Source organism: Scyliorhinus canicula, chromosome 5, assembly GCF_902713615.1.
Source record: "Scyliorhinus canicula chromosome 5, sScyCan1.1, whole genome shotgun sequence".
NCBI lineage: Eukaryota > Metazoa > Chordata > Chondrichthyes > Carcharhiniformes > Scyliorhinidae > Scyliorhinus > Scyliorhinus canicula.
The window spans coordinates 18,723,469-18,748,708 of record NC_052150.1 but is presented as its reverse complement, the minus strand read 5'-3'; the positions used below and the strand labels follow the sequence as shown (position 1 = coordinate 18,748,708).

At 48.9% G+C, this 25,240-nt stretch overlaps 2 protein-coding genes across 4 annotated transcripts in view; both read right to left on the bottom strand.

Moving 5' to 3' along the window:
- Positions 1 to 9,084: 9,084 nt before the first annotated feature.
- Positions 9,085 to 10,673, bottom strand: LOC119965825 (C-C chemokine receptor type 4-like). Its single transcript, XM_038796708.1, has 2 exons — positions 10,578 to 10,673; positions 9,085 to 10,312 (listed from the first exon to the last, which is right to left on the bottom strand). The coding sequence occupies exon 2, from the start codon at positions 10,299 to 10,301 to the stop codon at positions 9,210 to 9,212; it is 1,092 nt and encodes a 363-aa protein (XP_038652636.1). The 5' UTR covers positions 10,302 to 10,312; positions 10,578 to 10,673; the 3' UTR covers positions 9,085 to 9,209.
- Positions 10,674 to 18,312: 7,639 nt separating this feature from the next.
- LOC119965824 (C-C chemokine receptor type 4-like) overlaps positions 18,313 to 25,240 on the bottom strand; it is a 40,292-nt gene continuing 33,364 nt past the window's right edge. For 2 of the 3 annotated variants that reach the window (XM_038796705.1, XM_038796707.1), the window contains exon 2: positions 18,313 to 19,559. In XM_038796705.1, the coding sequence (XP_038652633.1) occupies positions 18,469 to 19,559 (1,091 nt within the window). In that variant the 3' untranslated portion in view covers positions 18,313 to 18,468. Of the gene's footprint in view, positions 19,560 to 19,970; positions 20,080 to 25,240 lie in introns of those variants that run through there. The other variant, XM_038796706.1, reaches the window with a different exon arrangement.

The following is a 25,240-nucleotide window of genomic DNA, read 5'->3' as shown; positions in this document are numbered from 1 at the left end:
ACGTAGCTCGCTAAAAAGTGGAGAATTCCTCTTTCAGGGGCCATTGACGCCAGAGTGGTTGGCGCCAGTGTTCACGCTGGCGTGGGGACATAGCCCCATTATCGGAGAATCCCACCCCTGATCTCTGCTGTGTCTGTGGTGAAAAGGGTGTCAGAGGATAGGATTCTCTGCAGAATCCTGAGCTATTCTGGTCATCCCCTTTATAAGGAGGTGGTGGGATAATGGTAATGTCACTGGACTAGTAATCCAGAGGCCCAGACTAATACTCTAGGGACATGGGTTCAAATCCCACCACAGCAAAATGGTGGAATTTAAATTAAATTAATAAAATCTGAAATATATGATAAAGCTACTCCTGCTATTGGTGACCATGAAACTATAATCAATTGTCATTTAAAAAAACCCATTTGGTTGACTATGTCCTTTAGGGAAGGAAATCTGCCGTCCTTACCTGGTCTGGCCTACATGTGACTCCAGACCCAGAACAATGTGGTTGATTCTTAACTAACCTCTGAAATGGCCGAGTGAGACACTCAGTTGTAGAGCGATTTTGGTTGGGCGACAAGTGGTGGCCCAGACAGCGACACCCACGCACATGAAAGAATAAATGAAAAAAAAACATTGGCTTTGCTGGTCGAGTTGAGTTTCTAAGCAATGTGTGTGGTGATATGCATCACTGTAAATACACAAAGGGTTAATGTAAATACACTACGACTAAGTAAACACTAGAGGGAGCACCAGAGACGTCATGGCATGCAGACATACAGCTAATGAACACACAGAATAGGACACGACCAATGGGCAGTCAAGGCACCCAGAGGTGACATTACCACAAGGGGGCATTACACAACCCGTATATAAGGACAGGGCACACAGGCTCTGTCTCTTTCCACAGGCGACACTTAGAGAGAAGGACAGGGGCAGATCAGAAGCATCACACCCACCATGTGGCTTAGAGCGGACTGGTTAGTTAGACTGAGTTCCTATAGCAAGATTAGCAAAAGAGTCGAACTCATAGAGAACTGTGCTAATGGTTCAATAAATCACATTGAACTTACTTCACAGTCTGGAGTATTTTTTGGTCAAAGCTGCATCGAGTTGCAGCCTGTGTTATCCCAGAGTACATAACACAACAATGTGAACCCCAGAATATTGATGGTTGGGCAATCAGCGATGGCAATGTCACTCTGTGTCACGGGAAGGTGGTCAGGAACCAGTCATTGCTTGATGACCTGCAAACATCCTCACTTCTGGTTTTCTGACGGCGGGAAGGTCACTGTTGAAGCAGGCGGTGGCGGAGTGGTATTGACACTGGATTTGTAATCCAGAGGCTGCCCTGGCAACCTAGGTTCAAATCCAACCACGGCAGATGGCGAAATTTGAATTTCATTTTTTAAAAAATCTGGAATTAAAAGTCTTACGGTGACCATGGAACCAGTGTCGTAAAAACCCATCTGGTTCGCGAATGATCGTTTGTAAACCTGCCGTCCGTACCTGGTACGGCCCTCGTGTGACTCTTAGCTGCCACTCAGTTCAAGGGTAATTAGGGATGGGCAACAAATGACGGCAACAAAGGTGTTTAGGACAAGCCGTCTGCCCCAAAAAAACGACTCCCGCAGTGACGTCCTGTAACCTCCGACTACCAGAATCTTGGTTTGTGTTAGCATGAGTCCAGCCCCTGGAGAATCTCCTTCCCTGATCCCTGTTCACTTTAATTTTACTGAAGCTCTTTGGCGTTGCAGTCAGGTGAATGCTGCCTCGGTGGAATTCTCTGGAATTCAGCTTTTCAGTCCATGGCTGGACCAAGGCTGGAATGGGAGCTGGAATTGTGTGAACCTGGAAAACGTCAAACTGAGTAAGCGCCACCTGACATCTTCCACGTCATTGGGTAGATGTCACAGTTGTCACTATGTTGGAACAATTTGATTCGCGACTCAGTAAAAGTGCTCAGCAGCACAGACTGGATGGTGTCAGGGCCCAAAGCCTTTGCTGCATTCAGTGCGTTCCGCACATATTAACCCCCACCCCCCCACTCCCCCACCACCACATGCAGACAAATCACAAAAAAAAACAGCGGGCACCATTTAATGGCCGCGTTGCACTTAAGTGAGAGCGTGACAAGGCCGTTAGATCACGGGAGAGGCCAAAATTGAGAACCGCGACGATCGGTTTGCCCGCTCCCGTTGGCAAAATCGGGATCCCCCCTCAGCCTGGCAAGAAACCAATAATCACCACTTAAGGCCAATCTCCATAGAATTAACGGGAGCGACCCCTATCTAACGCCCCCCCCCCCCCCCCCCATGACCTAACAGCCTCCCGCCCCCCAGCAAGTGGTCACATGGGCGCTGATTAGTATTCCCTTTTAAAAATGTGAAGCTGGTGGGAGGGCTGTTGCGGGGACCCAAGGAGGTGAGTAGCCAACTTCGATCTCGGGCTATGAGCCCGTGGGCACTGGAGCTGCTGCCCGGGTGCCCGCAGGTGGGTGGGGGAGACCCCAGGAGGCCAGCCTTGGTCAGGGTGAGCTGCCGTTGATGGGGAGTGGGAGTGGCGGAGGGGGGGGGGGGGGGGGGGGGGGGGTGAGGAGATGGGTGTCTCAGTGTCTGCGGGTCAGCCGTGCCAGCACCTGGATGGTGTGGTCCTGTTCCAGGGGAAACCGCAGCCTACCCCACTGACCATCCTTAATGCCCAGTGACTGTGAAGGCCTCCAGCCAGGTGGCTGAAGCCTATTGCTAATTGGGAATTGGCAGTCGCAGTTAAGTGAGAACGTCGCACATCCCAAGTGGATCCTCGTGGGTGGGCGTGCAATGCAGCATGTGGGGGTTATTGCCCAGCACCCCAATCAGACCGTGATGTCTGGACACTGAGCAACACCACGGAGGCAGGATCCAACATTCGAGCACCCAGGGACCGGGCCCCAGCGCTTCCATGACCAGAGGTTGGGTGTGTGTACCGGGGTGGGAACCAGGTAACCTGACGTGTGGGTGTCTGGGGCACAGGATGTGGGGTCGGGTGAGCAGGGGCCCCACTGTGGCCGGGGGTGCTTGGACAGGACATGCAGGGTGAGGGGGGGGGCAGCAATATGGGGGCTGGAGGGTCCCGGGGTTGAAGACACCAGTTGCCCCAATTCCTTTCAGATATGACACCGTATGGACGATATCCTGGACGCTGAGGAAGCTGCCCTAATGGTGCTGGGGGCAGGCCAGGTGGCCAGGCAGCCAGAGGAGGTGGCAGCAGCAGCATCGACAGAGGCTCCAGGCGACGGCCCATGTGCAGGGCCCGACCCCCACACCCTGAGGACCCGACCAGCCATCAGGCCAGAGAGGGACCCAGAGGGGGAGGCCAGCGACGGCCCAGGGTGTACGGGCGTCGCTGATCTTTCGAACAGCAGGTGCCGAAGGAGGGTCTGCCTCAACAAGGGGATGGTGTGGCACCTGTGCCATGCCCTCGCAAACTTGGCACCACGTGGGGGAGGAGGATACCTGCACCGCAGCCCGGAGTTTCTACGCCTCGGAATCATTCCTGGGCTCGAACTGGGACTAGTGTGGCATCTCAGAAGCTGCAGCTCACAAGTGCACCCATGTGGTCATGGATACCTTGTTGCCCGGGCAGTGAATTACATAAACTTTGACGTGGACCAAGCCCAACATGATGCCCAGGCAGCTGTTTCTCTGCCATCAGCAGGTCTCCCCAAATCCAGGGGCTAATAGATGGCACACACGTCGCCTTTCGTTCAGCAAGCCGCCTGGGAGTGCCCAACATCAACAGGGAGGGTTTCCACTCCCTGAACGTCTAGCTCGTGTGTGATCACCACGTGTGTGCACGCTTCCGAGGGAGTGTGCAAGACAGCGACATCCTGGGGTAGTCAGACATCCCCGGCGTCTTAGAGGACCACCCCACGATGGCCAGTTGGCTCTTGGGGGATAAGGGGTACCCGCTGAGGACCTGGGTAACAACGCCAGTTCGGAGGCTGGTCGCTGATGCAGAGACCTGATACAATGAGGACCTGATACAATGAGGACCATGCAGCCACCCGGGCTGTCATTGAGCGGTGCATTGGACTCCTCAAGATGCGGTTCCAATGCCTCCACTGCTCTGGTGGTACACTGCTATATACCCACCCCAAGGGTCGCGTTGTGTTGGTCTGCTGTACCCTTCACACCCTGGCACAGCTGCTTCATCTGACTCTGCCACACAGGCGGCTCCTCAACGTCTGCAGAACAGCGCCGATACCCTCAGCCACATTTCTCAGTGACTGGTACCTGCTCTGGAGACCCCGGCAATGCCTAACTGCAACTAGAACCCATCCCCCAGCGACCGGGAAATGCTCCGCAGCACCTTGGCTATGCCCAAATGGGACGGGGAGGCCTCCCCTAGCGACCGGGGCCTGCTCTGGACGGCCTTGGCTTTGCGCACCTGAGACAGGAATACGCCCCGCGACGCCTCATCAAGGTTCACCAGGTACAGGGCCACGTCCTCCAGCGACTGGGACACGCTATTGAGAGTGTTGGGGGTGGTGGTGGTTGGGGGGGGTGGTGGTGGTGGTGGGGGTGGGGGTGGTGGTGGTGGGGGGGTGGTGGTGGTGGGGGGGAGTGGTAGGGGGGTGGGGGGGTGGTGGGGGGTGGGGGGGTGGTGGGGGGTGGGGGGGGTGGTGGGGTGGGGGGGTGGGGTGGTGGGGGTGGTGGGGGGGAGTGGTGGGGGGGTGGTGGGGGGTGGTGTGGTGGGGGGGTGGTGGTGGTGGGGGTGGTGGTGGTGGGGGGGTGTGGTGGGGGGGTGGGGGGGTGGTGGTGGGGTGGGGGGGTGGGGGGGGGGTGGGGGGTGGTGGGGTGGGGGGGTGGTGGGGGTGGGGGTGGTGGGGTGGGGTGGTGGGGTGCGGTGGTGGGGGGGTGGGGGGGTGGTAGCTGTGACGCTTCAATGGTGGCATCCTCGGAGTTTGCCTCTGAGGTATTCTCATGGGAGGCGGGGGTCCGAAAGCGAGCGTTTGAAACAAACCTGTTGGACTTTAACCTGGTGTTGTAAGACTTCTTACTTTAAAATAAAATGCAGTGAATATTCTAGCCAATATTTATCCTTAACCAACATTAGTAAAAGCTGCAGTCCCTGGTCATGATCTCATCATTCCTTCTGGCTTTTGGCAATGCACAAATTTGCTACAGTATATTTCACAGGACAAAGCATCACAAGGATGTTATTAGAACACTTGGGGACTTTCTGAGGTCATTGGTGTGAATAGCACTTTATAAATAAAAGTACGTTTCTTTGTTCCTTATTGTAATCCTCTTATGAAGTTAAATAGAAAACTAAGTGGTGTATAAATGCCAGAGGATCTTTTATTGGTTGGGAAAATTTGTGTGGAAGCCTCTCCTGTCGCTAAACCACCTCAGATGGGCCGGCGCCATCAGATGGAGATCTTGTGGGAGAATGGACATGTGGTCAGTGGGAGGGATGGGTTTTTCTATGGCATTAACACCCCACGTGTGACAGGTCATCTGGGTGGAAGCCGGTGGACACTCACCTCTGCGCCGTGCGGCGACATCTGTCCTCGGGCACCCCCGCGATCTTCAAGGCCCGTTCCGTGTAATACGTGAGGACTCTGATGCCTGACTCCCCCCCCCCCCCCCCCCCCCCCCACCCCCGCTCGTCTGGGCCCTCACCCATCTGTTGTGGGCCAACTTCTACTGCAGGGACTCAGAGGGGGTATTGTTTTCTGCACGTGTCATTCATTGCATGGGGGGAGGCCTCGGGAGGGTGGGGGTTTGGTGGGGGGTGCTTGGAGGCATGGGGCGGTTGAGCAGGAGGGGGGCAGAGTTATGGAGATGGCCCCTATGGGGAGGGGTGGGGGGCGGAATGGTGAGTATGGGCAGGGAGCAGCGTAGATGGCACTGCTAGACATGGGTGGGCTAGATTACAGAACGGTGCTGGGTGGGGACGGTGCCAGGCACATACTCGTGGGAGGGAGGCGGGAGGTGTGGGAGGGGTTTTGGTGCCAACTCACCCGTGCGGCCGAGTAGAGATGATTGATCGTCTTACAGCACTCGGTGTCCGTCCTGGGCATGCTCCCCGAGCTGATGGTTGCTGCCACTTTCTCCCAGGGGGCACTGGGCATCCCGTCTGGCCTCGACTGTGTCCAGTAATCTTCCCAGGTCGGCATCCGCGAATCGTGGGGCTGGAACTTCCCAGTGGCATGGCAGTGATCTGAGTGGGGTTGGCTGTGCGGGAGCGGTTTAAGTGCTGCTCTCCCTTGTTAGTGGGGGTGGGTGGCAAGCACAGTGCCGGCGAATCAGCTGGCGGGACCAAGAGTTGTGATGTGAAGCCTGTGAGACCTCGTTAAGTGGACCAATTAACGTTTATAGCAGTGACGGCCTTGCCTCACCGAGCACCTGGAAGCTCGCAGCAGTTCCCGCTCACAACCACACTTAGAAATCTTTTAGTTAAATCACACCCCAGATTACCTGTGCAAAATAACCAGACTGTAAATGTTCTTGTCCTTAAAATAGAATTACCTGCAAATGCTCGCATTCTAAGCATTGTCTGGCATCTCTGACTTTGTCTGTATATATGGTTTCTGGAACCTACCTTCATTCACCCGAGGAAGGAGCTGCGCTCCGAAAGCGAGTGTTTGAAACAAACCTGTTGGACTTTAACCTGGTGTTGTAAGACTTCTTACTTTAAAATAAAATGCAGTGAATATTCCGGCCAATATTTATCCTTAACCAACATTAGTAAAAGCTGCAGTCCCTGGTCACTATCTCATCATTCCTTCTGGCTTTTGGCAATGCACAAATTTGCTACAGTATATTTCACAGGACAAAGCATCAAAGGGATGTTATTAGAACACTTGGGGACTTTCTGAGGTAATTGCTTGAATAGCACTTTATAAATAAAAGTACGTTTCTTTGTTCCTTATTGTAATCCTCTTATGAAGTTAAATAGAAAACTAAGTGGTGTATAAATGCCAGAGGATCTTTTATTGGTTGGGAAAATTTGTGTGGAAGCCACTCCTGTCGCTAAAACGCTTTCCCTGCACTTTTTGTGACTTATCCTCCGGGTGCTCACAGAACGAACTGAGATAAGTGAGATCTGCAGCTGTTTACCCTGACGATCCAAAACTAGGCAGGTTATTAGTAAGCGCTGCTTGATATGGCGGATGAGAGTCAGTAGTGTTGAATTTCCAAGCTTAGACATCTAATGGTGTAATTACACCCGCCCACTCGCCAGTGTCTCCACTGAGAAGAGCATTTAAACGACAACATTTTACCCGTGCTCATCGGCCCGTACATTCCAAATAGGAATTTATCATGGAAAACCTGAGCAATTCCATGCAGAATTTTATGATGTCACAATGGATTTAAGAGCTGAATTTCTGAGATAGAGTAAAAGTGGCTGCTTTTGGAAAAGGGAGGAAAAGCACGATGTGTGAAGGAACAAAGTGAAAGGAGGTAATTATGTCGCCTCCTCACTGACTTCCCTCATATCCATGGCAGAATTAGGGCAAAGGGCTCTGCGTTTGACCCTGATCCATCATCTCTCTAACAGCCAGAACTTCTCCTTAAGTCAGCATAGAAATTTCCGGGTGGACATGTAGTTTGGGAATGAAACTCTAGCTATTAAAATGATTTTACCAAGCAGGTGAGCCAGAGATTTTTATCCACAATGACGCTCTTAGATAGACACAGCTCCTCACTATCAGGCCAGGAAGTGGCCAGTATAAGATTACGGATGGCTTGTGCAAATCAAGCTTTCTGGGCAGCAGCAGGTCCATTCTAGGCCCAGTCAAAACCTCAAACCTGTTGGGTGGCCTGTTTCCTAACCTCCAACATGGCGGAAATGTCTGAATGGGTCTGCGTCCGCCCAACCCCACCGCCACTTGGCCCGCCCTGCAGCCATTTAACAGCTTACCCCAGCTGTGTCAACTGAGGTAATTCTTTGATGGGAGCCTGGGTTGCAGCCAAGCTTCATTATGTATGCTTGGCAGAGAGCCTATAAACAGCTTTACTTTGTTGACACAGCTCTAGAGAAGAAAACATGTCCATTTGACAGCTTTATGGTGTTATGCTAAACTATTTTTCTGTGATCTCTTTTGGCAATGGCTCAGTGTTTATTTGCACAAGATAAAAATGTGTCATGTGCTTGTAGCTTGTGTTACTGATACCTTAAAGGTCTGGGTAATTGACTCTTTTATAGGGTTTTAGCAGTTATTTTAAAAGATGATTATGAATGGGCATTTAAGCAGTTCCATATTTTCCATTGTTACCAAAGGGTTCAGTACAGTGCGTACTGGATGAATGGGCATGTAAGTGCTATGAGTTGTCATGGAGGGTATGATGGGCCATTGGGATGAATGGAGGGCATTAGGTGGAATGAAAGGCCATTGGCCATTTGACCTTACCTTTCAAAACGTTCTTGAATCGAAGGCTGTGAATGGGAGTCTTGGAGAGGTTGGTCTAACTCCTCAAAAATTGCAGGTGGAAATCCAGTGCCACAAAATATTGGGGCGCAATATTCCATTTCTAAATGGCTCCGGAGTAACTATGAATTGAGAGAAAATCTCGCAACTTTTCTACATTTACCCTGTCAAACCCATTGCTGGGTGTCACCTCCTGGAGAAACCAGCGCCAGATTGTTCGATATTTCCTGTTGACTGCAACCTCTCAGTTCTGGTATCATTCTACCTTTTTGGTACCTTCAGCAATGCCCCTGTATCCTTGTCATGACATGGAGATCAAAATTGTTCACATTACTCCCAGTGTGATGGAAGCAAGGTTCTACATGAGTTTAATATGACTCCCCTGCTTTTTAATTCTATCCCTCTAAAAATGAACTGGTGGCTTGTGTTTTTTAAATGAATTTATTAATCCTTGTTGCTACTTTTAGCGATCTGTGTATCTATACACCAGGCACTTTGTTTCACTATGCAAGTTGGATATTAGTTTTCTAAGAAGTATATGCAGTCTTTTTACCTGGAACCAAAATGTATCATCTTCCAGTTTTCTATATCACTAACAGGCTATTGTACTAATCTACCACTACATTCAGGCTAATCTTCCAATGAATCATGGTTAAAAAAAGATTAAGTCCACTCCAGAGTGAGGTTTGCAGATGGTTTTATGGTTAGAAAATGTACAAGAGTAGCATAGTTTTTGAGCAAATGTGAGAACAGCGTATATAGACACAGGCACTTCCACATGGTACAGAAACAGCTAAATACTAAACTACATAAACGTGGACGATTCATGGTCAACAGAGGTTTGTGAACGAAAAGAGGTCGCACAATCCCGTGAAGAAAAATGAAGTTTGTCGCGTGTATTGTGTCTGAGCAAGGGGGGCAGACAGCTGTGAAAAAGTTTGCGCAGCTGTGACCTAAATCTTTCACCCATAAATGCATAAATGACCGGGTTCAAACAGCAATGGACAAACGTGATGGATTCAGTCACTTGCCGGGCAATGTTAAGATGTAAGCTCAGTTGACAACCACTTAAAACATTCAGCTCTTTCAAAAACTCCAGGAACGTGACAACATTGTGCGGTGTCCAAAACACAAAAAACACAACCACAACAGTGAATATCACTTTGATGGCCCTGTGTTTCTTGTAACTCTTGTTTTTAAGCAGAGTCTGAATTATTCTGGCATAACAGAAAACCATGACGGCCGATGGAACAAAAAAACCCAACACATTGTCTTTGAAAAGGGTGAAGAGTTTCCAACTCGATGCGTGTTCAGCTGGGAAGAGTGTGTAACAGACCTTCCTTCCCTCAATGCTGTCAGTTCTGTTAAATATCATTGTGGGAAGAGAGGAGAATAAAGCCACACACCACATCACTGCACTGGAAATAATCCCGTTTCGAGCTGTCCTAGCTCTGACCGAAAACACAGCATGAACAATGGCAAGGTAGCGGTCTATACTGATCAGGATTAGGAACATTATGCCACCATAGTAGCCAAGCATGTAAGCGACAGTAATGATTTTGCAAAAGGCATCTCCCCAAATCCATTCATTTGCGGCAAAGTATGCCCAGAAGGGGAGTGTTATAACGAAAAGCAAATCACAAAGTGCTAAATTGAAAAGATAAATGTTTGTCATATTCTTCAGCCGTTTGAGTTTAAGAAGAATCCACATGACAAGGATGTTCCCTGGGAGCCCAAACGCAAAGACGAGGGAGTAGAGAACTGGTAGGAAACTTCCACTGAAAACTTTTGCAGATCCCATATTACATGGAGAATACAAGTCTTCATCATCATCGTAATAGTCATACTCGCTGCCTGTGGTGTTCTGCGCTTCAGACGTGTTCATTGTGAAAGCCATCTCTCAGTAAACTACAAACAAATAAGCATCAGTCAGCGACGCTTATCACTGAAATCGATCACAGCTGGATTTACAGAGATATGTTACAACTCGGTTTAAACTTCAACTAGTGCGAACTAGTAATATGTGACGTTTCAGTACTTACTGATCATGAAGGGCAGCAACAAAGGGAGAATTAAATCTCCAGATACATTATAACTACAGTAATTAATCCTTTATTTAAAAGCAGTTCTATATACAAACTAGGAATAAAACAACTTGCAAATCACACTTACTTTTCTCTCAGTGTGGCAGTGTTCTCTCAATATCCCACACAAATCATTGCCTCAGAAAGAAAGCAGTTGTTCAGTGAAAGGTGATATTGCTTTCAAATGTAATCGAGGGTAAAGCATTTCCTGTCAATTTCTTTTGCCAATCAGATTAAAGTCTTGCCTTCACATAATGAACCCTTTAGCACTTGGAAGCATTTTTTCTTTGTTTCCTCTCTGTAAACCTTGAGTGACCCTAAGCACCTTTAAATAACTTGGCCTTCTCCACTCTGAAGTCTTACAACACCAGGTTAAAGTCCAACAGGTTTGTTTCAAACACTAGCTTTCGGAGCACTGCTCCTTCCTCAGGTGAACGGCAGGGCACGGTTACACAGTGGTTAGCACTGTTGCTTCACCGCACCAGGGACCCGGGTTCGATTCCCGGCTTGGGTCACTGTGTGTGTGTGGAGTCTGCACGTTCTCCCCGTGTCTGCGTGGGTTTCCTCCGGGTGCTCCGGTTTCCTCCCACAAAGTCCCGAAAGACGTGCTTGTCAGGTAATTTGGACATTCTGAATTCTCTGTGTCCCTGAACAGGTGCTGGAATGTGGTGACTGGGGGCTTTCACGGTAACTTCATTTCAGTGTTAATGTAAGCCTACTTGTGACAATAATAAAGATTATTATTAGAACAAACCTGGTTGTCTATCCATGTGGACATGATTCCTCATGCCAGGAACCATACGCATCAATCTTTTCTGTATCTCTGCCACAGTGAAGATCATTTCCCTGATGTGCGATGTCCTGAACTGGACACAACACTCCAGCAGGCCCTGACCTAGTGCTTTATAAAGGTTCAGCATCGCGCCCTGGCTTTGTAATCTCTGCCACTATTGATAGAGCCCAGGATCCCACGTATTTACAAAACTGCTTGGTCAACCTGTCCCACCGCTTTCAAACATTTGTGCACAAACACTCCCGGGTCTCTCCTTACTTGCACCTTCTATAATTTTACCATTTAGACTGCTTGTGAAAGGAGGCGTGCAAGGGTCATTGTGAAAATGCCCTCAAGTGGTGTGGGTGAATGGAGGCCTACACTTCTGGCTGTCACTAACTTGGAGGTGAAGCTTCAGAATCTCTACTCAGAATGTTTATGATGTTAAAGGCAGGACCTGTGGTTTAGAAGCTGGGTTGTAGATTTACTTGTGTCCTTGGGGAGTTGAATAAATAATCAATTAATGTCACATTACTAATGTAACGAAGCTCGAGAATGAATTAACCTTTCTGATTATAATGCTTGGTGCATGGTTGCTCCAGTTACTCTGTCACTTTGAGTCATTGCAGCCTCGCCATTCTTCGTCAGGTTGGTCAATGCCCTTTCCATTTGCTGCCATGAGTGAGGTATTGAGCCAGATTGGCCACCTCCTGCCTTGTATTCTTTACACTGACAATTTGGAGGATTTCCCTATTTCCATTCTAAAGATTTTTAAAAATAAATTTAGAGTACCCAATTCATTTTTCCAATTAAGGGGCAATTTAGCGTGGCCAATCCACCCACCATGCACATCTTTGGGTTGTGGGGGCGAAACCCACGCAAACATGGGGAGAATGTGCAAACTCCACACGGTCAGTGACCCAGAGCCGGGATTGAACCTGGGACCTCGGCGCCGTGAGACTGCAGTGCTAACCACTGCGCCACCGTGCTGCCCTTATTCGAAAGATTTCTTGCGTCAATGCAGGGGGCGGAACTGAACAAGAAGCAATCGATGCACAGGTTGTACGTGGCAACCTGAAACGTATCGTGCAGATAGACGGCAATGACCACAGTGGCTGTTGATATGTAAATAAGCAATGTACAACCCTACTTCTGTACTTAGGATGGAGGGAAGGCCATTGAAGAAGCAGGTGAAGATGGCTAGGCCTTGGACACTGCTGTAAGGAGCTCCTGCGGTGATGAGATGATTAGTTTTCAACAACAATACCCAACGTCCTTTGTGCTGGGTATGACCAGCCAATGAAATGTTCTCCCATTGATCCTCCGTTAATTCAGTTTTAGTAGGGCTCTTTGGTACCACAGCCAAACATCCCCAATGTTTCCCAGAGAATCTAATCTAGGCAGGGAGCAGGTTATTGGTGTGCAAGTGTATTCTGATAGCACTGTTGGCCGCTCCTACTGTTACTTTGCTCCTTAGTCCAATAGCTCCAGTCCTGGGATTTTCTATGATTCTATGTTACAAAATTGATAAGAAGGGACACAAATGTATAAGACATTAAATATAAACCATATGAATATCTGCAGTATTAAATTGACTCACCATGTTCGATTTCAGGCACAAAGCACAGCCAACCTATCCTGCTACCTAAAAAGATTTTTATACACCTGTCCTGTTCAGCTGTTAAATTATAACATTTGGGTTATATTGGCTGGAAATCCCCAGCCGTTGAGATTCTCGTTTCCCACCAGCAGTGAAACCCCGCCTGTGGGTTCCGGAGGCGTGGGGCGGCTTCAATGGGATATCCCATTGGCAAGCGGCGTTTGTGGAGAATCCCGCCGGCAGCAAACAGCGCACTGCCGGGAAACCCACGGCTGGGGGAATCGGAGAATCCCACCCATCGTTTCCCCTCACTCTTTCTTCCATTATACAACGCACTGCATTAAATTGGATCTGTCATGTGTTCTGTTGACCACTGCTTCTTCGGCCTCACCAGTCTGTCTGTGCCCTCCTCAATTCAGACACCGCCCTCCTCACTCTTTACTGCATTCCCAAGTTTGGTATCTGCCAACTTTGAAATGAGGGGGGGAGGGGGAGGGGGGGGGGGGTGGGGGGGGGGGGTGAGGGGGGGGGGGGTGGGGGGAAGAAAAAAAACAGAGTGCCATTAGATAGCGGAGTCGTTCCCAGCTATTCCTGCCCAGAACGGACTCCACATTTACCCTGTCAAAACCTTTCCTCATTTCAGGGCAGCATAATGGCGCTGTGGTTAGCACTGCTGCCTCATGGCGCTGAGGTCCCAGGTTCGATCCCGGCTCTGGGTCACTGTCCGTGTGGCGTTTACACGTTCTCCCCGTGTCTGTGTGGGTTTCGCCCCCACAACCCAAAACAATGAGCAGAGTAGGTGGATTGGCCACACTAAACTGCCCCTTAATTGGAAAAAAATAATTGGGTAATCGAAATTTTACAAAAAAACTCTTCATTTTTTTGTCATAATGTGGAGACCAAAATTCTTCAATGGTACTCCAAGTGTCATCCAACCAAGATTTCGTACAGATTTCATATGGCTTCTAATGCAAGAATAATATACACCAGATGCTGGAAATGTGAAATACAATAGCATCACAGACAAGGGGGTCTGGTCCAGGTTAGCCACCTGTCCCCCATCTGCACGCCATCTGGAAATTATGTACCATCAGCTACAGAACTGATTCATCTCAGTGTGCCTATCACATCGTGCAAACTCAACACCACCAGAAAAAGGAATTATTCAGCATCGGCTTTCAACCCACCAACCTCTGTGAAGGAATCCCTCATTGGACCTTGAGTCTGCAACCCACATGAAACAATATTTCTTCTCGCTGTGATTGTTGTTCTGGAAATCTTTCTTTTCTCTGTCCCTCTTTTACAAAAAGAGGCAATTCTGCGAACCTCCTTCGGTGTTTTGAGTGTGCACAACTAAACTAACCCTTTGAGTTCACCCTATCTCAGGTTTGCTGTTGGGTTATTCATTGAAAGATTGAATCATACCAAAACTGAGGGTCTGGAAAGTACACCACCGCTTGTAAAGAGGAAAACAACTCAACACACTTTTCTGTCTACTGATCGGTGGTGGGAGGAGAAATCAGGGCTCTCTGAAGTAACTCCCCCCGTCCGTCTGTAATAATGTTTAGGAGTCCATCTCAGTTCTTCAGCTCGTAGATATATGTTAAATGTAACGCTTACCTTGTAAGTCAGTACTGGGATCAAGCAGGTGATACAGGCCACATTGCCAGGAGGATACCTGGCAGCAGGGTAGCGCAGTGAACATAGAACATAGAACATACAGTGCAGAAGGAGGCCATTCGGCCCATCAAGTCTGCACCGACCCACTTAAGCCTTCACTTCCACCCTATCCCTGTGATCCAATAACTCCTAACCTTTTTGGACACTAAGGGCAATTTATCATGGCCAATCCACCTAACCTGCACATCTTTGGACTGTGGGAGGAAACTGGAGCACCCAGAGGAAACCCACGCACACACGGGCAGAACGTGCAGACTCCACACAGACAGTGACCCAGCGGGGAATCAAACCCAGGACCCTGGCACTGTGAAGCCACAGTGCTAGCCACTTGTGCTACCGTGCCACCTGTTAGCATTGTGGCTTCACAGCTCTAGGGTCCCAGGTTCGATTCCCGGCTTGGGTCGCTGTCTGTCTGGAGTCTGCATGTTCACCCCGTAGCTGCGTGAATTTCTTCTGGGTGCTCTGGTTTCCTCCCACAAGTCCCGAAAGATGTGCTTGTTGGGTGAATTAGACATTCTGAATTCTCCCGCTGTGTACCCGAACAGGTGCCGGAATGTGGCAACTAGGGGCTTTTCACAGCTGGTGCAGTTTTTCAGAAGGAAACTGCCCTGAAGAAGTTGCCTGGGACTAAATGTGCCATGAGAATATGATCCAGCTACTAGCCTGATGTTCAGAAGCAAGGATCGGAATGGGTCCTCGAAAAGAGACAAGAATGTTTACATTGTCACCAGATTTATATATACACAGTGGGCTGGATTCGCCGGGCCCCCAGCCCCGTGTTTCTTGGCAGCGCGCCGTTTGCTCCCATTGCTCGTCAATGGTATTTCCCATTTAAGCCACTACACCCCACAGGGAAACCCTGGGATGGGGGTGCGCTCTGGGCGGGGAAAGTGAACCGAAGATTTCCGGCCAGTACAAAAGTGGGCCGAGTCACACAAAGGCCGGGATTTTCCGGACCCCCATGACAGGTTATCCTGCGCCAGATGCAGTGAGCCATTGGCTGCCAGCAGGATCTTCCGGCCCCACCGAGGCAGGTGAGGCTCTCGTGTGGTTCTCCCGGCCCTTCCACCGGGGAAGCCATCGCGAGGGGTAATCTTTGGCAGCATCGGAAGGTCCCGCCAGTGGGAGGGCTCAGAAAATCCCACCCCTGTGTTCCAGCATTGATATCAGAGCAACATCTGGTTGGTGTAGCTGCTGTGTGGAATGAGAATATCTCGTGTTGCAGCTGAGCCACATTCTGAAAGGACCTCAAAGCCAAAAATACCGGCTTCCAGCGCTCATTGAACAGTGGCAAAAACATGAACATCCATTCATTTCACATCAGCAACATGGATGAAATATCTCTGAATTTCTATATGCCCAAACTGTGGAATGGAAAGGTTAGAAATAGATCCAGGAAAAGAGAGGACCAGATTCACGACGGTACCTACCTGCATGAGCAATGGAAAAAAACTAAAGCCAATGATCATTTTCAAATGTAAAACTTTGCCGAAAATCCAGTTCCCTGCAGGATATTTTGTGCCTGTCCATGGCAGTAGTTGGATGGAGGAGATTGGAGGGAAGATATGGATCAATAATGTGTGGAAGAGGCTTAATCAAAGAATGCAGTTTATTAGTGTGGGACATGTTCAAATCCCACATAACCAAAGTGATCAAGAGGTAGCTGCAAAGAATTAACACCCACGTTATAGTTATGCCAGGAGTCTAATAGAGTTGTACAGTACAGAAGAGCCCCATCAAGCCTGCCCTGACAAAACTACACTAATCCCATTTTCCAGCACTTGGCCCATAGCCCATATGATATTTCAAATGCTCATTCATATACTTTTTAAAGGTTGAGAGGTTTCCCGCCTCCAGTATCCTCCCAGGCCATGCATTCCAGACTTCCACCACCCTCTGGGTGAAAACATCTTTCCTCGAATCCCTCTAAACCTCCTAGCCCTCACCTTAAAATGATGCCCCTTCATTATTGATCCTTCAACTACGGGGAGCAGCTACTTCCTACTCACCCTGTCCATACCCCTCATAATCTTATACACCTCAATCTTGTCCCCCCCCCCCAGTCTTCTCTGCTCTAAAGAAAACAACCCAAGCCTATCCAGCCTCTCTACAATGCTCAAATGCCCCATTCCAGGAAACATCCTGGTGTACCTCCTCTGCACCCTCTCTAGTGAAATCATATCCTCCCTATAGTGTGGCGACGAGAACTGCAGGCAGTACTCTAGCTGTGGCTTAACCAAAGTTTTGCACAGCTCCAACATAACCTTCCTGTTCTTATAATCTATGCCACGACTGATAAAGCTAAGTATCCCGCAAGCCTTCTTTTTTGTTTTATTTTTAAAAATAAATTTAGAGTACCCAATTCTTTTTTTCCAATTAAGGGGCAATTTAGCCTGGCCAATCCACCTACCCTGCACATCTTTGGGTTGGAGGGGGCGAAACCCACGCAAACACGGGGAGAATATGCAACTCCACACGGGCAGTGACCCAGAGCCGGGATCGAACCTGGGACCCCGGCGCCGTGAGGCAGCAATGCTAACCACTGCACCACTGTGCTGCCCCCACAAGCCATTTTATAACTACCCTATCAACCTGTCCTGCCACCTTCAGGGGTCTGTGGACAAGCAGCCCAAGATCCTTCTGTCCCCGTGAACTGGATGGAGAGGAAGAAGATTTGTTTTCAGGGAAGATGATTCTGGAATGAAAGGGCCAAACCTGATCCAGTGTGGGACCCTTATGATGATGCCACAGCCAGAGTCACTCAGGATGAACTCAATTAGCTCTTTGTGTTGAATGCCAAAGTCAATGGGCAATGGCAGACTGAGAACAGAGAGGCCTGAAGACCGAGGACAGAGGGGTCTGCAGCGTGAGGACAGAGAGGTCTGCAGCGTGAGGGCAAAGTGGAGAATAAAAAATGTCAAGCCGCCAGAAGGTTGGGGGTCATACTTGCAGACTAGGCGGAAGTTTTCCGCAAAACAGTCACCAAATTTGCAGTTTGGTCTCCCCGGTGCAGGGGAGGCCACAATGTGAGCAGCGAATACAGCATAGTAAATTTTTAAAAACATGCAAATCGCTACGTCAGCTGAAAAGTGAGGAGAGAGGAGGTCAAGGGGCAGGTGTTACATCTCCTGTGCTTCCATGGAGATGTGCTGGGCGGGGGGCTGGGGGGGGGGGGGATTGGGGAGTGGACAGGTTCTTGGGAGGTGATAGAGGAATGGATCAGGGTGTTGCAATGGGAAATGGTACCTTTGGAAAGTTGGGAGGGGAGAGGAAGACGTTTTTAGGTGGTAGCTTCACAGTGGAATTGATGGTGGATAACAATTGGAAATGCAGGTTGGTGGGGTGGATGCTGAGGACAAGGGGAACGCTACAGTGGTTGTGGGAGGGAAGGCGAAGGGTATGAACCGAATCACAGGAAATGGGTCGGAGATGGTTGAAGGGCCTGTCAACCACAGATGGGATGGGTGGCTGACGACCCCACTCTTTAATTTGATCCCTCTAGAAATGAACCAGATGGTTGCTGGATTTTTATAACAGCACGATTAACCTGTGTCGCTTCCTCTCGTGATTGGTGTATGTGTACACTCAGATCCCTGTGCCTATATGTAATTTGGACGTTTATTTTCCAAGAATTATGTGGCTTCTTTTATTCATCTAACCAAAATGTACCACCACACAATTATTTATATTATTAACAGGCTATTGTATTAATCTACCACTGCAATCAGGTTACCATTGAAATAAATCATTGTAACAAAATTCGACAACCCCATTTCAGGTATTGCAGATGATTTTATGTTTAGACCCAACTTAAATACTTTTGAACGAATGTGAGAACAGGATATATGTATATGTGTATGTGTTTGTGTGTGTGTGCATATATATTTACAGCCACTTCCATACTGTACAAAAACAGCTGAATGCTGAATTACATAAATGTGGATGATTCATGGTCACCAGTTCGTGAACGAACAGTGGTAGCAAAATCACGAGGAGCAAAATGAATACATTGGCCGTGTGCGTTATATCTAAGCAAGGGGGGCAAGCAGCTGCGAACAGTTCTGCGGAGCTGTGACCGAAATCTTTCACCCAAAAATGCATAAATGACCGGGTTCAAACAGCAATGGACAAACGTGATGGATTCAGTTACTTGCCGGGCAATGTTAAGATGTAAGCGCAGTTGACAACCACTTAAAACATTCAGCTCTTTCAAAAACTCCAGGAACGTGACAACATTGTGCGGTGTCCAAAACACAAAAAACACAACCACAACAGTGAATATCACTTTGATGGCCCTGTGTTTCTTGTAACTCTTGTTTTTAAGCAGAGTCTGAATTATTCTGGCATAACAGAAAACCATGACGGCCGATGGAACAAAAAAACCCAACACATTGTCTTTGAAAAGGGTGAAGAGTTTCCAACTCGATGCGTGTTCAGCTGGGAAGAGTGTGTAACAGACCTTCCTTCCCTCAATGCTGGCAGTTTTGTTAAATATCATTGTGGGAAGAGAGGAGAATAAAGCCACACACCACATCACTGCACTGGAAATAATCCCGTTTCGAGCTGTCCTAGCTCTGACCGAAAACACAGCATGAACAATGGCAAGGTAGCGGTCTATACTGATCAGGATTAGGAACATTATGCCACCATAGTAGCCAAGCATGTAAGCGACAATAATGATTTTGCAAAAGGCATCTCCCCAAATCCATTCATTTGCGGCAAAGTATGCCCAGAAGGGGAGTGTTATAACGAAAAGCAAATCACAAAGTGCTAAATTGAAAAGATAAATGTTTGTCATATTCTTCAGCCGTTTGAGTTTAAGAAGAATCCACATGACAAGGATGTTCCCTGGGAGCCCAAACGCAAAGACGAGGGAGTAGAGAACTGGTAGGAAACTTCCACCGAAAACGTTTGCAGATCCCATATTACATGGAGAATACAAGTCTTCATCATCGTAATAGTCATACTCGCTGCCTGTGGTGTTCTGCGATTCAGACGTATTCACTGTGAAAGCCATCTCTACAAACAAATAAGCACCAGTTAGCGACACTTCTCACTGAAATCGATCACAGCTGGATTTACAGAGATATGTTACAACTCGGTTTAAACTTCAATTAGTCCGAACTAGTAATCTGTGACGTTTCAGTACTTACTGAAATGAAATGAAAATGGCTTATTGTCATGAGTAGGCTTCAATGAAGTTACTGTGAAAAGCCCCTAGTCGCCACATTCCGGCGCCTGTCCAGGGAGGCTGGTACGGGAATTGAACCGTGCTGCTGGCCTGCTTGGTCTGCTTTAAAAGCCAGCTATTTAGCCCAGTGAGCTAAACCAGCCCCTCTGATCATGAAGGCCAGCAAAAAAGGTAGAATTAAATCTCCAGTTTCACTACGTTAAAGCAGTTCTAAATAAAAAATAATAAATAACACTTACAATCAGATGGCTGCGTGAACAGTAGGCTTTCTCAATATCCTCATGAACTACCGCCTCAGAAAATAAGTACTGCACAATACCCCTGGGGTGATATTGCTTCAAATGTTCATCAGAATATTCAGCATTTCCTGTCTCTGAGCTGTTCATTGGGGCTCTGGTGCCATCCAATCTTCATAAATGTTAAAGGGATTCGAGATGACAAGTTGAAAATGAAATGAAAATGGCTTATTGTCACGAGTAGGCTTCAATGAAGTTACTGTGAAAAGCCCCTAGTCGCCACATTCCGGCGCCTGTTCAGGAGGCTGGTACTGGAATTGAACCTTGCTGCTGGCCTGCTTGGTCTGCTTTAAAAGCCAGCGATTTAGCCCAGTGAGCTAAACCAGCACCGACGCGGAAGGCTGGCTCTAGAATGAGAACTGACAGCCTGCATCTGCTAAAGCCATCTTGCATCTCAGGTTTTTATCCCCCCGACCCCTGGCTGAAGGCCCCTGGCAGATGTTGACCACACTTTGCAGCGAGGATCTGCCCCACGTGTCACTCCAAAATGGTCACGTCCATTCTGAACCTGGCTCTGGGGCTCCAAATGTCTAGTCGCACCGACCACTCCACTTCTTCCAATAGATCTGTCCGATTGCCTGGAGTAGAGTTCCTGTGGATTCTCTCGAGTGCCTTTGATGGACCAGTACACACACCACCCTGCTCAGGTTGACATCAGCTTTGATGCAGTTGAGCGAGCCTTCCTGCAGGTGGCAGTCTCACCTTCCTTCTGCATGTTGGTCAAAATGAGCTCCCCTTGCTGAACGCAGTTTGTAAGGACAAGCCTAGCAAACACAGACCAGTCAGTTTAATCTCAGTGGTGGGGGAGCTTCCAGAAGCAATTATTCGAGATAGAGTTAGCAGCCGCGTGAAAAATGTCTGTCGATGAGGAAGAGCTGGGATGGATTTCTAAGGGGGGTAATTTTGGGCACGATTGAAGCAAATGGTAACAAAGTCCCATAGCGAGCGCGTCTAGCCATGTGTTTCCCGGTGCTTGTACTGGGGAACATGTGACCGAGGCCGCAACAAGCCCCATTTCCTGGAATGAGGCACCCCACTCACCGGAACTACTCCGTGGAGCCAGAGTTAGGGACGCCAAATGATGTCCAGGGCAGTCACTCTCACCTCACCTCTCGAGTTCAGCTCTTCTGTCCATGTTTGAACCAAGGCTGTAATGAGGTCAGGAGCTGGCGGAACCCAAACTGAGTGTCTGTGAGCAGGTTATTGCTGATTAGGTCTGCTTGATAGCGCTGTTGATGACTCCTTCCATCACTTTACTGATGATTGAGAGTAGACTGATAGGGCGGTAATTGGCCGGGTTGGATTTGTCCTGCTTTCTGTGTACATTACACACCTGGGCAATTTTCCATATTGCCAGGTAGAAGCTAGTGTTGTCGCTGTACTGGAACAGCTTGGCTAGGGGTGAGGCCGTGGTTGCTTCCAGAATGACAGGGATTGGAGCCCCAGGATCACAGAGCGACACGGGCCACACATGTGGTAGTATGACTAGGGGTATTACAGTACCTGGAAGTGTGAGCTGCCATTGGTGCAGAGGACTCGCTGCCCATTGGCCCAGGTATGTCATGTGCCTATCAGCCGATTGGCTGAGAGGTAGGTAGCTCCGCCTACGAGGTGGGGTATAAGAACCTGTGTTCCCCGGCAGTCTGCCATTCTTCTGTACATCTGCTGCCGGGTTCACTTCTTGTGTATTAAAGCCTATCGTTCGGATTTTATCTACGTTTCGTGTCCATTGATTGTGCATCAACACATAAGTGATGTTTGGGGGTTTTACAGGGTGGGGGCAATGGAGAGCGGGGTGCATGGTTAGGGGAAGCAGATAGGGCAGGGATATGGCCATAACTCTCAGTTGTCCCCCTTCTCAATGGTCCAACTGCTCAATAAGGCACTAACAAGGCCAAACCCTTTTACCCATTTTGTAGGACACATGGGGACAGGATCTCCTTCCACTGGGTTAATATGGCAGGAGATGGTAATTAATTAACCACTTAAAGGCCTCAGTTGGTGGTGGGTTGGGAATGTTGACCATGGATCTCTGTCGAGAACGTAATCCTAGATTCCCTACAGTGCAGAAGGAGCCCATTTGGCCTACTAATTCTGCACTGACCCTCCAACTCTACCCAGGTTCACTCCCCCCATTCAGCTCTCCCTATCCCCGTAACCCCACCTTAACCTTTGGACACTAAGGGGTGACTTAGCACGGCCAATCCACCTAAACTGCACATCTTTGGACTGTGGGAGGAAACCGGAGCACCCGGAGGAAACCCAGGCAGGCTCCACACAGACAGTGACCCAAGGCCAGAATCGAACCCGGGTCCCTGGCACTGTGAGGCAGCAGTGATAACCACTCTGCTACCTTACCGCTTTTCCTGCTGGAAATGGGAAGGTGATGGGATTCTGGTACACTTAAATCCTACCTGAGTGAATGCCCTTTGCATTTCCAAATTCACCATTCGCAAGAGCGCACGACCCAGGCCGTGAAGTGCAGTGCAGGGTTCGGAGCTCGAGCAGCATAGAATCATAGAATCCCTACAGTGCATAAGGAGGCCATTCGGCCCATCGGGCCTGCACTGACCCTTTGAATCAGCATGCTCACTTGACTGTGTTCAGGACAATGTACCACAGCAGCATGTTTCCAGACCGATGGGAAAGGAGGTATCGCTAGACTTGGTTCCTGGAAATGAGCTATGCCAAGTGGATCAACTGGCAGAGGGGGTGCATTTAGGGAACAGTGATCATAATGTTTACCTTGGCTATGGAAAAGGACAAGGCGAAACCCAGAGTAAGAAGAATTAACTGGGGGAAACCAACTTCAAAGGGGTAGGAATGGATCTTGCCCGGATGAAATGGGATCCAAGATTAGCAGATAAACTGTGAATGAACAATGGACGGGTGTTGAAGGATGTTGGTTTTATAGGCTTTTTCACATTTCCGGAGCCTTCACTTCATGTCCTGGCCTGAGAAGGGTGGTGAGAGAGCCCTGTTCAATTGTTAAAGTTCAGGGGCGGGATTCTCTGACCCGCCGGGGGGGGGGGGGGGGGGGGGGGGGAGGAGACAGGACGTGATTCACGTGACGCTGGTCGGCCACCATTGGTGCCAGAGCAGCCGGCGCAGCGTGGGTCACGGACTGCTCTACACGGCTCCCCCTTTCCCGCGCAGGATGGGCTGAGTGGCCTCCAAGATAGGCCAAGTCCCGCTGGCGCCGTTCACATGTGGCCCTACCCGGCGGGACCTCGGCATCCAACTTGCGGGGGGAGGGGGCGGCCTGGTGGGGGGGGGGGCCTCCACCCTAGCCTGGCCCGCGATCGGGGCCTACCGATCGGCGGGCTGGCTTCTCCTGGTGGGAGCCTCATTTACTCCGCGCCGGGCCCCTGTAGCTTTACGCCATGCTGTGTCGGGGCCGGCGCGGAGAAGTCAACAAGTGCGCATGCGGAAGTTTGCGCCGGTCGCCAAGCGCATGCACAGACCCGCAGTGCCTGTTTGACACCAGTATCGGCAGCTGGAGCTGCGTGAGTCACTCCAGTGTCGTGCTGGCCCCCTGTAGAGTGCAGGATCGCTGACCCTGGGGGGCCTGTTGACGCCGTCGTAAAACACAACGCCGTTTACGACGTCATCAACACTTAGCCTCAGGAGCAGAGAATCCCACCCCAGCTGTCTCCTCCTTCTGTTACCTACTGCTAATAACTGCTAAATTGACACTTTGCCTTTTATCTTTCTGACCTGTTACCTTTTTAATGGTTAATAAACTTTCTGAACCGCCAATTAAAGTGTTCTATCTTGCCACGTGGGTAAGTCTCTAAGACCTGGCATGATTTATAATTGTGAAGTCATTTCAAACAGGCGAACCCCGTAGATCTTTGGTTCAAATAAATCATGGGTGTCCCAGCAGCGGCAATTGAAGATTTCAAATGAACAATGATTTCAAATCATTAGCTGAAAAGGAAAGATTTTCAGGGCTACACAGAAAAGGCACCAGTTGATAAGCTTGTCTAGCGAGCTAGCACAGACCCGGTGGACTGAATGGCCTCCTGTTCTGTCATCGTTTTATGATTCCATGCATTAAATTCGATCTGTCACCAGTCTGTCTCGGCCCTCCTGAATTCTGTTGCAGTCTTCCTCACTGTTTGCTATACTCACAAGTTTTACGTCAGCTGCAAATTTTGAAATGATACCCCGTCCATCCGCTTCCAGTTTATTAATATATATCGGAAACGTGAGCAGTCCTCAAATTGACCCCGAGGGAGAACACTGTGTACTGCTCTCCATTTTGAAAACAATAATTTCATCACTGCTCTCTGCTTCCCGTCCCTTTGTCAATCCTGTAACTAGACAGCAAATGCCACTTTAATCCCACAGCCTTCAACTTTGCACCTGTTACTGTGCAGCACTCGACAAAATTCTTCTTGAGACCCGAAACATCAGCCTCATGACGTTCATCGCTCTCCTTTTCACTCGCTTTCTTGTCCCTCAACGTAAATTGCCTCCTGACATGGTAAATGTATGCCGAATTCTTCCGACCGACGTCGCCTCATCTCTCACAGCGAGGTGTGAAATCAGATTAAAAAAATAACCGAGGTACAAAATTCCCCCTCCCCCAAATGTGTGACAGAAATACATTGATTGAAAGATTCTCTCATCCCCAGCTTGCTTTTGTGGTGGTTCTGCAAAATGTTTCAGCTTCCAAACCTGCACAGGCAGGATTGTAATGAGCAACGTAACCAACACCTTCCCCTTTATCAAAGCCCACAATATCTTCCACTAGTTTTCCCATGCAGACCAGAACTATGGCAGGCTCCCACCACTGGATCTCACACTGTCTGCACCCTGTCAATGCCCAACTTACACCTTCTACTCCACTGATTACGCCACTTTGTTCTGTCCATTTTGTCCTCTGTTTTTAAAATGTTTATTCTCTAGAACATAGAACATAGAACAGTACAGCACAGAACAGGCTATCCAATCAGCTCCATGTCACGTTTCTCTTCAAGAGAAAGCCTCACTGCATTTCTCCCTCGGTCTTTCCAAAGCGACTTACCAGTTTAGTAGTTTATTATTTTATTATCCTAGTTATCTTATCGTGCAGTTGTTCCATTATCAATTATTTAAGCTAAATATTCTGGAGTTCATCATTCACCTTGGCCAGTCTACAGAGCATGACAAAGCAGAGCAGAGGGAGGCTGGTAGACAAACCAAAAAAGGCCAACCAAGCATTTGAG